The 15,769-nt window shown below is 33.8% G+C and overlaps 1 protein-coding gene across 1 annotated transcript; it reads left to right on the top strand.

The window, feature by feature from the left end:
- Positions 1–1,699: 1,699 nt before the first annotated feature.
- On the top strand, positions 1,700–15,118 carry LOC149786328 (uncharacterized). Its single transcript, XM_089978184.1, has 4 exons — positions 1,700–2,755; positions 10,869–10,951; positions 12,929–13,035; positions 14,003–15,118. The coding sequence occupies exons 1-4, from the start codon at positions 2,067–2,069 to the stop codon at positions 14,216–14,218; spliced, it is 1,095 nt and encodes a 364-aa protein (XP_089834310.1). The 5' UTR covers positions 1,700–2,066; the 3' UTR covers positions 14,219–15,118.
- Positions 15,119–15,769: the final 651 nt, after the last annotated feature.

The following is a 15,769-nucleotide window of genomic DNA, read 5'->3' as shown; positions in this document are numbered from 1 at the left end:
TAAGATTTATTTCTCATGGATATGCAATTTTCCATGTATAATCAATCATGTTATAATTTTGATATTTACTCATAATTATCGACATCGAAGACGGTTAATTGTGTCGATGTGCGGAAAGGAATACTTCCATTATCTATCTAGTACCAAAGTTGTGTACGAGCTTACTTTGAGTGTCCGTTCAAGTGAATATCAGCTAACTCAGTTGGTGGCATTATTCATACAAATTTTATAACTGCATTCGTAGTCACTGGGAGAAAAAAAGCTTGTATCATGTCGCTTGTTTTACAGTTAAATAGGGTTGACGATTAATACAAATATTTTAAGTTCGGAAAATTCAAACTACCAAGAGACCGATTATGATTTTCCGTAATCGAGCACGAATTTATGGATAAAAAAATTCCAGGAAAAGTGAACTGTGTTAATAAAGCTCGTAATTAATATAGCATAACGTTGTTTAATGCTATTTTGTAAGCCAAGCGTTGAGAATTACTGCAGACGGTAACCGTGCCGATGTTTGACTTCACGGCATACAAGCAACTTAACCATTTTCAAGTACGTACAAATAACATTGTCAACGAGTAAAAGAAACAATTGAACAACACCCGGTTTCAGTTGTGTCCAGCTATTGCATACGCTGCTGTCAGTATTGACACGTCGTCTATTCATTGTGGCTTTATGAGGTTATTATATGACGTAATTGCGACCACGGGGTTGAAGTTGTACAAAATGGCCATTATTTACGTTCTAGCATTTGCACCTTCGAAGTCAATCAAAATTCTTATGTTACGAATGATCGAACTATTTATTCATTTGTGACAGTTCAGTCAATCATATAGCCATCCAATCGCAGAAATAACCAATGTGGTCCTAAGGTATTGCGGTTTCCTTTTTGTGGAGAAATTTTCGGCGATCAAACGGTATGATTTTCTTTCTAAACATTACTGCGCAGACATACATCTGAGGCATATTTTTATCACGCGGAAATAACTGATGTTGATCCAAAGGTAGTGGAAAAGGCCAGGGATCTTCCGATTGGTATCATGCATTTGTTACAGTTGCTTCACTTAAACAAAAAGCCCTCATCATCGTAAGTGTTATTCTTATGAAAAAATATATAATGGATAACATTTTTCAGACTGAGTTTGTCTCTATATCTATTCCAAATATATTATACAAGATGCGTTTCTAGTACCAATAGTTATTTAATATTTGACAAATTACGATTTCGAACAAAAAGGCTATACCAGATACAATCCATAGATGGCACACACCATTTATTCAAAGGAGAACAATCTGTTTAAATAGAAATTGACGGAACAAGCTTAATATCATGTTCTGTCAGGATGCGTGTAATGGCAGCAATTTTGAAAATTTCTTACTTTCTACTGTACAAGACCACTGTTTGATGATACACAGATTTCATCATCATTATTTGGTCCCCACGGGACGTATCGCAGCCTATTCTAGCTAGCTTCACATTTTATCAAAAGCGAGACTGCTATGCATTGAATTTTATCATTTGTAAACAAAACGCTCGACGATTCAATTATTTCAAAGCAAATATACACCTCTTTGTTTGGCAAAGAGCGATAAGAAACAACATGGGAAAAAGCAGGATTTGACTGGAATACGACATTCGTGTTAGCTTCGATGTGGCATGAACCAAGAATATATAACCAGATATTTGAACGTCTTTAAGAGTCCTTATTTAATGTTCTGAAGTATCGATCATTTCGGCAAATGAGGTCAGGTAGATATATCGACGGCAATACAGTTGCTATATGGTTGTCAGTCTTCACATATGCTTCATACACGTGTTTTAGCTAGTGTCAATTGATCCAATATTGAACAAAATGACGATTTTGTTGTAAGGATCATCGATCACCATTGCGCCGTGGATAATTTTCGGAATTCCATCTGCCTGCCTTTGTCGTCTGATACCCAGATGATGAGACCATAAACTTCCTTCTTTATTTTGTAAACAATAACTGCAGACAATGTTTCATTACGGACTAAGTAATATATTTCAGTAAATTGTCTGCTGTGAAATTTAAGACGTGATAAAAATGCTTAATCCAGAAATATGTTCTAAAATTCAAAATGGGAGCAGTGAAGCTTTAGTTGGAATTTCAGAGACTAACAAAAACCGAGTCCGACGTCCACGACCGCATACAGTTACTCCCACTATCAGCGGTGGTATGGACCTTTCAGAGAAAAAGGCGAAAAAAGTGAAAGGTAGGGTCAGTTTTGTGTCCAGTGATCCAGTTGTGTTCGGCAAAGATGAAAAGCAGGAGAACCACCTGGAAATCATAAAGTTGGAACTAGAAAGGTACAAAAAACAAGACGATGAGAAGGAAGAAATGGAAAGAGTGCAGAAATTACGAGAGATAAGCAAAGTAAGGGAAAAGTTGGGACAACTGCAAAGAGCAAAAGGAATACAGATCCGGCCGGACGCTGCAAAAGGAAAGAAAGCACTCCAGCACATAATGGGAGAGGAGGAACGCGAAGCTACGGACGAGGAAAAGAACAAGCTTCGAAAAGAGAAAGCCAAGTTACAAGAAGGCATTGATGAAAAGTACGGCTCCAAGTTAAAGAGAGAAACACCACACTTGATTGAATTAGCTGAAGAATTTATAGCCCCTAAAAAGATCTCGAACGAATTTGACCTCCCAGATAAAATAATAACACAGTTGACTACACAAGAAATTCGGGATTTGAAGATTGTATTCGATATGTTTGATATCCGAGGAAAGGGGTAGGTATATATACACTATGTCCGTGCGTACATTAGTGTTTGCGTGCAAAAATATGTCAATATCACGTATCGCCTCCGAGAGCACTACAGATAAGAAACATTACACTTTCAAATACATGCTTTTGGAATATTGATGTAGACTGACACCACGCAATTACTGAGTTAGCAGCATCAACTTACATTAAGACGCAAAATGTGCACAACGATTTCAAAATCATAAGCCATTTGTCAACGGAGAGTTAGGTTGGTGGGAATTGATATAAGTCCTGGAGTTTCATTTTGCCAAATATTTCCGGTTTACCATGTTTGATTTTAAATACTATTAAAATTCAATTAGTTATTAGCATTTTTAATATCGTTTCGATCACTAACGGGTGTCACTATTTTAACATGTATAGAGGTTAGACACTTCCATCTTTAAATTGCGCTGATAAGTTAGATTCGATTGAAGTTAACAACAAATACTTATATTTATCTGGTTTGTGGAAGTTCTGCATTCACTTTAAAGATGTGTTCAAAACTTAATCTGTGATCGTAAACACGTTTGTTCCAGTCCAGACGGAACGCTTTGGCTTCTTGCAAGGCAGCGCTTACTTGAGAAGATGTAACAAAACTTGATATGTGAATGAAAACAAGTATGCCCCCACAGTAGGAGAAAAGGTTTGCTTTGTTACAATTCATCGCTTAGTTGAGATGTAATAAAACTAGATCTGTGCTGGTAAACACGTATGCCCCCAATGCAGAAAAAGTCCAAAAAGTTGAATAATTTGAAAATATTGAAGATTTGCAATAAAAGCATGCAATTCCAATCTGGTTATTTACATATTGTTACATAAACGCAATTCCAATCAGGTCATTTACATATTGCTACACACGTGTAATTCCAATTTGGTTAATTACTTATTGTTACATACATGCAATTCCAACAAGGTTACTGATATATGGTTACAGACATGCAATTCCAATCAGGTCATTTACATATTGCTACACACGTGTAATTCAGAAATGCAATTCCAATCAGGTCATTTGCATATTGCTACGCACGTGTAATTCAGACATGCAATTCCAATCAGGTCATTTACATATTGCTACGCACGTGTAATTCAGACATGCAATTCCAATCAGGTCATTTACATATTGCTGCACACGTGTAATTCAGACATGCAATTCCAATCAGGTCATTTACATATTGCTACACGCGTGTAATTCAGACATCCAATTCCAATCAGGTTATTTACATATTGTTACACACATCCAATTCCAATCAGGTTATTTACATATTGTTACACACATCCAATTCCATCTTGGATATTTACATATTCATACATACATGCAATTCCAATCAGGTTATTTACATATTGATACATACATGCAATTCCAATCAGGTTATTTACACATTGTTACACACATCCAATTCCATCTTGGATATTTACATATTTTGACACCATGTTAGTCAATTCTGATGGTTTAGTTACATATTGTTACAAACATGCATTTCCATTAAGGTTACTGACATATGGTTACAGACAAGCAATTCCATTTAGAGTATTTACATATTGTTACATACATACAATTCCATTCAGGTTATTTACATGGTGTTGCATACATATAATTCCAACTAGGATATTTACACATGGTTACAAACATGCAATTCCAATCAGGTTATTAATATATTGTAAAAAATCAAGGGTATGTGCCATTTGTATTTACGCTTCCATTTTATAAATGCATTAGATTTTGGTGATTTAGTTCTTTGATTATGGGAAGTTGGGGACATATTCCTCAGCCCGATTAATTAACCAATATCGAGGGACAAACGTCACAGAAAGAAGTGTTGATGAGATTACATGATGCCATGGTTAAGCGTCGTTGTGCGTTCAGGTCAGAGCTGAGGGCTACGTAAATCTAAAGGCGTTGATCGATTGTGTAAAGTATTTGTGACAGGGACTGCTATTTTGTACAATGGAATAATGTAGAAAGGATTGTTCATTTTCTGGAGACGCCTTTCATTGTTGCTATGATGGTAAATATAGTGGAGTGATACAGGTAAAGTCAGGATTATAATCGTGATTTGACTGGCCCAGAGACAGAGTAGGAAAATAGTTCCCTGTATTTGGTGTTTGAGTGGTGATTTGTATTTAATGGTATTTAAGTACTGGCCCTACGTTACGGAAATTTAACAAATAGAAACCATGCAGTTGTAAGGTTGCCATGCAATTGTGAAGTTGTTTATGCAAATATGAAGTTAGGATGTTTTGTGGTCATTCATTGATTATGGGAAAATTATTTATAGTCTTGGAGCGTTATTAGAACTTCCAGTGTTCAACGGTTGTTATCGGCAAGTCAGTAGAAATAAGGGGAAAACAATGTACTTCTAGCAGAATTCAGTGTTGGATTCGCTCGGTAAAGAAACTCATTTGCAATATTGTTACACATATGCAATTCCAACAAGGTTATTTACATATTGATACAAACATGCAATTCCAATCAGGTTATTTACATATTGATACATACATGCAATTCCAACAAGGTTATTTACATATTGATACATACATGCAAATTCCAATCAGGTTATTTACATATTGATACATGCATGCAATTCCAATCAGGTTATTTACATATTGATACATACATGCAATTCCAACAAGGTTATTTACATATTGATACATACATGCAAATTCCAATCAGGTTATTTACATATTGATACATACATGTAATTCCAATCAGGTTATTTACATATTGATACATACATGCAAAATCCAATCAGGTTATTTACATATTGATACATACATGTAATTCCAATCAGGTTATTTACATATTGATACATACATGCAATTCCAATCAGGTTATTTACATACTGATACATACATGCAATTCCAATCAGGTTATTTACATATTGATACATACATGCAATTCCAATCAGGTTATTTACATATTGATACATACATGCAAAATCCAATCAGGTTATTTACATATTGATACATACATGCAATTCCAATCAGGTTATTTACATATTGATACATACATGCAATTCCAATCAGGTTATTTACATACTGATACATACATGCAATTCCAATCAGGTTATTTACATATTGATACATACATGCAATTCCAATCAGGTTATTTACATATTGATACATGCATGCAATTCCAATCAGGTTATTTACATATTGATACATACATGCAATTCCGATCAGGTTATTTACATATTGATACATACATGCAATTCCAATCAGGTTATTTACATATTGATACATACATGCAAATTCCAATCAGGTTATTTACATACTGATACATACATGCAATTCCAATCAGGTTATTTACATATTGATACATACATGCAAATTCCAATCAGGTTATTTACATACTGATACATACATGCAATTCCAATCAGGCTATTTACATATTGATACATGCATGCAATTCCAATCAGGTTATCTACATATTGATACATACATGAAAATTCCAATCAGGTTATTTACATACTGATACATACATGCAATTCCAGTCTGGTTATTTACATATTGATACATGCATGCAATTCCAATCAGGTTATTTACATAAAATTGTTACATACATGCAATTCCAATCAGGTTATTTACATATTAATACATACATGCAATTCCAATCAGGCTATTTACATATTGATACATGCATGCAATTCCAATCAGGCTATTTACATATTGATACATGCATGCAATTCCAATCAGGTTATTTACATATTGATACATACATGCGAATTCCAATCAGGTTATTTACATATTGATACATACATGCAAATTCCAGTCAGGTTATTTACATATTGATACATACATGCAAATTCCAATCAGGTTATTTACATATTGATACATACATGCAAATTCCAGTCAGGTTATTTACATATTGATACATACATGCAAATTCCAATCAGGTTATTTACATATTGATACATACATGCGAATTCCAATCAGGTTATTTACATATTGATACATACATGCAAATTCCAGTCAGGTTATTTACATATTGATACATACATGCAAATTCCAATCAGGTTATTTACATATTGATACATACATGCAAATTCCAGTCAGGTTATTTACATATTGATACATACATGCAAATTCCAGTCAGGTTATTTACATATTGATACATACATGCAAATTCCAATCAGGTTATTTACATATTGATATATACATGCAAATTCCAGTCAGGTTATTTACGTATTGATACATACATGCAAATTCCAATCAGGTTATTTACATATTGATACATACATGCGAATTCCAATCAGGTTATTTACATATTGATACATACATGCAAATTCCAGTCAGGTTATTTACATATTGATACATACATGCAAATTCCAGTCAGGTTATTTACATATTGATACATACATGCAATTCCAATCAGGTTATTTACATATTGATATATACATGCAATTCCAATCAGGTTATTTACATATTGATACATGCATGCAATTCCAATCAGGCTATTTACATATTGATACATGCATGCAATTCCAACCAGGTTATTTACATATTGATACATGCATGCAATTCCAATCAGGTTATTTACATATTGATACATACATGCGAATTCCAATCAGGTTATTTACATATTGATACATACATGCAAATTCCAATCAGGTTATTTACATATTGATACATGCATGCAATTCCAATCAGGTTATTTACATATTGATACATACATGCAAATTCCAATCTGATTATTTACATATTAATACATACATGAAAATTCCAATCTGGTTATTTACATATTAATACATACATGAAAATTCCAATCAGGTTATTTACATATTGATACATACATGCAATTCCAATCAGATTATTTACATAAAATTGTTACATGCATGCAATTCCAATCTGGTTTTTTACATATTGATACATACATGAAAATTCCAATCTGGTTATTTACATATTAATACATACATGAAAATTCCAATCAGGTTATTTACATATTGATACATACATGCAATTCCAATCAGGTTATTTACATATTGATATATACATGCAATTCCAATCAGGTTATTTACGTATTGATACATACATGCAAATTCCAATCAGGTTATTTACATATTGATACATGCATGCAATTCCAGTCAGGTTATTTACATATTGATACATGCATGCAAATTCCAATCAGGTTATTTACATATTGATACATGCATGCAATTCCAATCAGGTTATTTACATATTGATACATACATGCAATTCCAATCTGGTTATTTACATATTGATACATACATGCAATTCCAATCAGGTTATTTACATATTGATACATGCATGCAATTCCAATCAGGTTATTTACATATTGATACATACATGCAAATTCCAATCAGGTTATTTACATATTGATACATGCATGCAATTCCAATCAGGTTATTTACATATTGATACATACATGCAATTCCAATCAGGTTATTTACATATTAATACATACATGAAAATTCCAATCAGGTTATTTACATATTGATACATACATGCAATTCCAATCTGGCTATTTACATATTAATACATACATGCAATTCCAATCAGGTTATTTACATATTGATACATGCATGCAATTCCAATCAGGTTATTTACATATTGATACATACATGCAATTCCAATCAGGTTATTTACATATTGATACATACATGAAAATTCCAATCAGGTTATTTACATACTGATACATACATGCAAATTCCAATCAGGCTATTTACATATTGATACATGCATGCAATTCCAATCAGGCTATTTACATATTGATACATACATGCAATTCCAATCAGGTTATTTACATATTGATACATGCATGCAATTCCAATCAGGTTATTTACATATTGATACATACATGCAAATTCCAATGAGGTTATTTACATATTGATACATACATGCAATTCCAATCAGGTTATTTACATATTGATACATACATGCAATTCCAATCAGGTTATTTACATATTGATACATACATGCAATTCCAATCTGGTTATTTACATATCGATACATACATGCAATTCCAATCAGGTTATTTACATATTGATACATACATGCAATTCCAATCAGGTTATTTACATATTGATACATACATGCAATTCCAATCAGGTTATTTACATATTGATACATGCATGCAAATTCCAATCAGGTTATTTACATATTGATACATACATGCAATTCCAATCAGGTCATGAAAATTCCAATCAGGTTATTTACATATTGATACATACATGCAATTCCAATCAGGTTATTTACATATTGATACATACATGCAATTCCAATCAGGCTATTTACATATTGATACATACATGCAATTCCAATCAGGTTATTTACATATTGATACATACATGCAATTCCAATCAGGTTATTTACATATTGATACATACATGAAAATTCCAATCAGGTTATTTACATATTGATACATGCATGCAATTCCAATCAGGTTATTTACATATTGATACATACATGCAATTCCAATCAGGTTATTTACATATTGATACATACATGAAAATTCCAATCAGGTTATTTACATATTGATACATGCATGCAATTCCAATCAGGTTATTTACATATTGATACATGCATGCAATTCCAATCAGGTTATTTACATATTGATACATGCATGGAAATTCCAATCAGGTTATTTACATATTGATACATACATGCAAATTCCAATCAGGTTATTTACATAAAATTGTTACATACATGCAATTCCAATCATGTTTTTTTTAAATATTGCTACATACATACAATTCCAATAAGATATTTTGTTACATATTGTTACATACATACCATTCCAATCAGATTTTGTTTACATGTTGTTACATAGATACAATTCCAATCCGATTTTGATTTACAAATTGTTACATACATACAATTCTAATCAGGTTATTTACATATTGTTATATACATACAATTCCAATCAGTTTTTCACATTTTGTTACATACATCCAATTCCAATCAGATTAGTTTTACATACTGTTACACACATGGAATTCCAATCAGGTTATTTACATACTGTTACATAGATGCATAACAAATTTTACTTGTCTACCTCAAGTTGTGTTTGCTGTGTCGTACTAACAAAGTATTTGTCAAACAAAATGTCTCAATCCCAAAAATTAAAAATGCAAGCAACATTTCATTTAACTACCTTAACTTGTTTTGGCGTATTCTTCCTAAAACGTTGTCAGGACGGACGTACAGAAAGAGTTGACCAACCGTCAAGATGCCCCCGCTGAAGGCGGTATGAGCATAAAACATTATTTCTGGTATGAAGCCAATACAGTTTCCGTGTATTGCTCTACCTCTCCCGTTGAATTAAAGTTTTGTTTTTAGTGCCTCGGTTCAAATAGCGCAAAGTTTACTCCAATGACCAAATTAGAATTATGCAGACTTAACAAAGTTGATGTTTACCTCATTTCCATACTTTTATGATGTATTCATTATTTTGCTGGCAGCTTCAGTAATCTATGAGTTTGGTAGAAAGGTTTAAAATTTACTTAACATTACTTTTTTGCACCCGTCCACCATTCTCCGGTTAATATTTGGTTATGAGTTAGTTTAATTGTCGAACAAGACCTTAGTACCAGACCAAATATTGTCAGGCAGGAGATGTTCTTTAAACTTAATTAAACCGAAGAATACCGAAAATAGAGGCAACTTACCTTCCTCTAGATCTAATAGAAATGAGGATGACTCGAATCCGAGATCGCAAAAGTGATACCAAAAAGTGGGTACCAAACTGCATACAAATACGCGGGAACAATTTGCAATTGCAAGCCAGTGCAGCCACCGGCTTTCAGCAATGCCTTCTGGTTCAAAAATTATAAAAATTCGGCAGGCTTCAGTTATTAAATAAGTCACATTGAAATAAATCTACCCTGATTTGTATTCCATGATGTCTTCGAATTTTTGGGAAGTAATTCAAAAGAATAAATTCCATGCTTTAATTCTGCATGTTTACTTATTGCTTTCTTTGTTTATCTCGAGCACACGCAACCATTGTGATCGAGACACTTGCTTTCAAATCTATTCAGAAATCGGCGCACGAGCATATATTTACTATTTGGTTGAAATGAGCAAATGTTTTATATTTTCCATTTAATTGTTAAACGTTCTTTTAATCTCGTTTTCAGATACATAAAAGCGAAAGATGTTCGTCAATTGGCTGCGATGCTGGGATTTAGAGCAAAGAAAGAGATTTTCCAGGGAATGATTGGTATGTGTCTGGAAACAAAAGTGTTAGATTCATTTTATTTTTAAGACAATGATAATAGTCTCTGGTTGACTTAGGGGTCAGTTTTAGTTTTGGCATGTGTGCATACAGGTGTTTTTGAGTAAAAGCCTGAATGAAAACACTCATGACAAATATATTCATACTGAATAACTAGATAATGTTTATTTTTGCCAAGTCGAATAGACCAGAAAATCGAGTATATGCATACTTCCGATGTTGATCTACCTAGAGTTATTTGCCCACAGCCTGCAGTCGGAACATGCACGGTCCCTTCCGCCAATGATTAGCAAAAATACATCAAAAGCAATAAAGATGGATTACTGCCATTTATTTTTTTATAGCTAGTTAACCGAAACGGATGGAACTGGAGTTGATAAGACACCATATAATTGATTAGGAGAGTTTAAAAATTAGAAGTTCAATTAAATGAAGAGCCATCTTATCACCTATACATTTGGAAAAAACCCTTAGCTTGGTCGAATGATTTATAATCGATAAGATCCGGACAAGGAGCATTCGATATAACAATGGAAAAAAGATGAACAGCTGGTGTCAGTAATCCAACTTCACAGAACAGAGTACTTATACTGTGGTATAAGGGGGCGTGCAAAACCATACACCAATACATAAGGAATGAGTGTTTTATGACTCTATGGTCTTAAATTAACTAACAGAGCAAAAACCACAAAATTGTGTAAATTTCAACCAATAAATCATTTCCATAGAATACAAAGTAAAAATTGAAGAAACAAAATTAACAGAATTGTGAATAAGATCCCAAGTAGTCCTAAATGTTCAATCACAAGTCCTAAATGTTCTGTCACAAGTCCAAATGTTATATCACAAGTCCAAATGTTATATCACAAGTCCAAATGATCTATCACATGTCCTAAATGTTCTATCACAAGTCTTAAATGTTATATCAAAAGTCCATATGTATGAAGTTCCAGCTGAATTCTAGTTGTGTTCAAAATAAATTCCAGTATTGAATGTGTTGATGTGCCTTTATTACAAACAACAAAAACATGTCACTGGTCAGATACATCATTAAGTTGATTTTGGACAACGGTCAATGACTATATACAGATATACATAACATATACACGCAAGTCTCTTGTTTTCCACTATTTCCAAGGACTTTATGACTGCAGTCATTGTCAACTGAAGTTTCTTAACGTACAGACTACAAGCGCTTTCTACAATCAACCAATAACTACAAATAAGCAATCATAGCTTCACATTTGCATGGCTTCTTCACTAGGTAAAAGTACGAACATTGATACTTCCGATCGCAGCTCAGAGTTAGACAAAAATACAGCACAGAACCGCATAATACAAACACGCTACACATGCCCTTCACCACCTGCTTTCACAACCACTATGAAAGACATCTCTAAATAAAGGCAGGGCACCCTTTCCAAGTATTCCATGGTAAAAATATCGGTCTCTGTCGTGAATATTTCACTCTGAAAGGCACAGTCGAACAACAATTCTAAATTTCGACAGGAACTACTTAGTCCCATGCCAACCGGAAACTTTTTATCAGGCTCCGACCCCACCTTAAACTACTAAACATGAATAGCTAAAAGCATATCCGGAGAATTCCCTAACTTAAGAAATTAAGGAGAGTCCCTTTTTATGAAGCTAATCCATACTATCATAATGTTTCTTGAATATTATACATTATGACATCTGTTATTAGAAAGTGCCTAATTATTCGTGCTGGGAAATATCTCCCCAGCACCAACTTCCCATAATCAAACAAGTATTTACTTACACCTAACAATACAATAAGCGGAGACGTAAATATAAATGCCACATAACAGGTTTATTACAATATAATCATTAAGAAAAGCCAACAAACAATACAAACTGAATATACATAACAGTGTGAATGTGTGTAGAGGCAATGGTTCTGTCTAATTATTCTCGTTTCATTGTTTTATATTCTCACTTCAGATGAGTTAGCAACTGATCATAAAGGAAAGGTTACTTTTGCCAATTTTCTGGATTTCATTATCACATCTCAAAGTGACGGACCCGACCCTAAAGACGAGATAGAGCAGGTTTGTCATACACATATTGACTCTCTCTCTCTCTCTCTTTCTCTCTCACATACACACAGACACACGCGCACGCGAACGCGCGGTGGCACACAAGCATGTGCACACATCGCTACGAAACATGTAAAAAAATCTACTACATTTTGTGCCTCATGTTTTTTTTCCTCCAATCAGACGATCTAATTTTTAAAATAGTTTTTATTCTGTTGGTTGGCTTCGTTTTCAAAAGCTTCTTAGTTTACTAAACGTGTTCTAAAGCGTTACTGGAAAATATATGCTAACGCCAAACCAGATCACTATCACTGACTGACATGGACAAAATCTAATTTGGATCTATTTCAGTGCTTTTGCATGTAAGTTGTTAGTATACCACGTTTCAGTATAAATAACCTTTGAAATATCACTGCATTCATAATTTCCTTTGTCTCTGAATATCTTTCCCTCTTGTTCTCCTTCTCTTCGGAAAATTAGTTATTGCTTTCTAGCATGCATAACTATGTATAAATAAGCCTGTCATAATGTTGCTATCCGGAGTTCTGTTAAGAAGGAACCCTCGGTGGTTCAAAGGTGATACTCCATGACTCGCAACCAGTGGGTTGCAAGTCCGAATTCTATACAAACCATGTGTCTTTGTGCAAGGCATTTCCATTAGCTCAACACTAATTAGTCTTTTATGAGCTGGTGTGCCGTTAAACAACATCAGTCAGGACAATGCCTTTGAGAAATTAGTAAAAAGAAAGTAGACATACTTTCTCTTGGCATATATATCATTTGTATACATACTTTTTTTTTTGGTAAGTTGTTTTTATTAATACCTCACCAGCGGAAACAAATATATGGGACAAAAATAGGAAAGCAACTGAAAAACATTCCTTAAAAAGGAACAGAAAAAATAGACGGGTGTACACAGAATGGTAAATATAGCGTGTACTTTGAACAAAATGAACTCTCGCGTTTCTTTCTATTTCAGTGTTTTAAGATGTTAGACGAGGAAGGTAAAGGATACATAGTATTCGAAGACCTCAGGAAAGCAGTGGACGAGCTTGAAGTCCATTTATCTAACAGAGCCATTCGAGAGATGTTAGAGGAAGCAGATACTAGTGGGAACGGGGAAATCAGTGTCGACGAGTTTGTACGGATTATTATGCAGACGACAACATATAGAATGATGCAGCTTCTCGGATGATACATGTTTCTTCTTCTGTAGTAGTTACTTCACAGCTGTTCTTCAGAAGTGAACGACCCATCGAGAATGAAAAATGTGTCTGATTCTGTATTCAACCTTGTTCTGATTGATTTTCAACTTTATTTGAATTTAAATATATCTAGTAAAATTCCGGTTATATATGACCTAGATATTAATCCGTTTGCGACAATTGACATTTTGAGTAATCTTCTACCGGTCGTATGTAAATACTCGATGCTGTGCAAGTTCTAATCCGAAGTTCGAGCATCGAACATGTTTGCAACAATCTTGCTACAAGATTCATTTTTGTTTTTTTTGTCATGAATCAGAGACTTGTGCCAGGTTAGTTAACGCATAGATAAATGAACGAAACAGCTCCCGGTGTCAAAATCCCGGATACTTAATCAATCGCACCATCCTGTGTCATGATCATGCGGAATACTTCTCGATTTTGTAGTGGCTTTATGTGTCAGCCAATGATGGCAATTGCTCAAAGTGTTTGAACTAATCGGAGCTCAAATAAGAAAACCAGCTAGGATAAACAGCTACAGCTTAAGTGTCTCCGAGGTGTTTCATTGTTTCACCTTCCTAAAAATTGCCCGATCACAATGCTTCGAGTCTGTCTGCTACCACGTAAATCCAGCCATCCAGAGCAGACTAATATATTAACAACGTCTTTTGGTTGATACTATCATTAAAATTGCTAAAACATCGTCTGCTTACCGAGACGGACGTCATATGAGAATATTGTTCCTTCGGACGCAGCTATTGGCGTCATATCCATTCATTTGTAATCAAAAGTCACTACTTTGGTTCGTTCATGTCAGCAAGCTTATTATGGAGGCGCGCAAATGCTTTCCATTGGGTGCTCTTTCTCAAATGTGAAAGAGTTCTCAGTCCACAAGGAAATATATATATATATATATATATATATATATATATATATATATATATATATATATATATATATATATATATATATATATATATATATATATAATGCATCTATTTTCTCAATTTTGCTTCATCCTTATTGTGTACTAATATTATTTGTCTCTATTTCGTCGTATGACGAGCATTACGACACAATTATAAATTTTTGTTCTAATGGTCATTAGTACTTGGCGTACATCTCAGTATTCGACCTTATTACATATTTCAATTTTTTTCATTTATTCTCAGTAATAACATCATTTATGGAATTCGTACGGGGATTTATTTAAATTCTTAACATTCACCATTGCTGTCAGATTAGCGAGATTATTTACTGATTTTGCCCGCATATGATTATCTAATTAAGAAGGACAGATCCAATCATATCGTGCTGCAGGTTCTCACTCCATTCGATGCGGAATTCAAACTTTTCTGAATCAAATTTTTACCTCCTTTGGAATCGTATGTTGAATATTGCCCTCACCATGTCTTCTATCCTGGCATTTCTTCGCCTCATGGAGTCTTCTCGACTGCAAATCTTGTCGGGTTAGGACACCCGCTTATAAGGCTTTTGTAAATAAACTTTGGCGGCAAGATACTTTGCAAGCTAGAATAGAT

Source organism: Sinohyriopsis cumingii, chromosome 12, assembly GCF_028554795.1.
Source record: "Sinohyriopsis cumingii isolate HCF-2022 chromosome 12, ASM2855479v2, whole genome shotgun sequence".
NCBI lineage: Eukaryota > Metazoa > Mollusca > Bivalvia > Unionida > Unionidae > Sinohyriopsis > Sinohyriopsis cumingii.
Note: the sequence above shows the minus strand (reverse complement) of the source record. Positions and strands in the feature narration are given on the sequence as shown.

Bases quoted from the DNA above. Each gene is read 5' to 3' on its own strand.
- LOC149786328 (XM_089978184.1), top strand. From the start codon at position 2,067: ATGCTTAATCCAGAAATATGTTCTAAAATTCAAAATGGGAGCAGTGAA. The intron at 10,952-12,928 runs GTATGTGTCTGG...TTCTCACTTCAG, and splicing joins GATTTTCCAGGGAATGATTG to ATGAGTTAGCAACTGATCAT. The intron at 13,036-14,002 runs GTTTGTCATACA...TTTCTATTTCAG, and splicing joins CTAAAGACGAGATAGAGCAG to TGTTTTAAGATGTTAGACGA.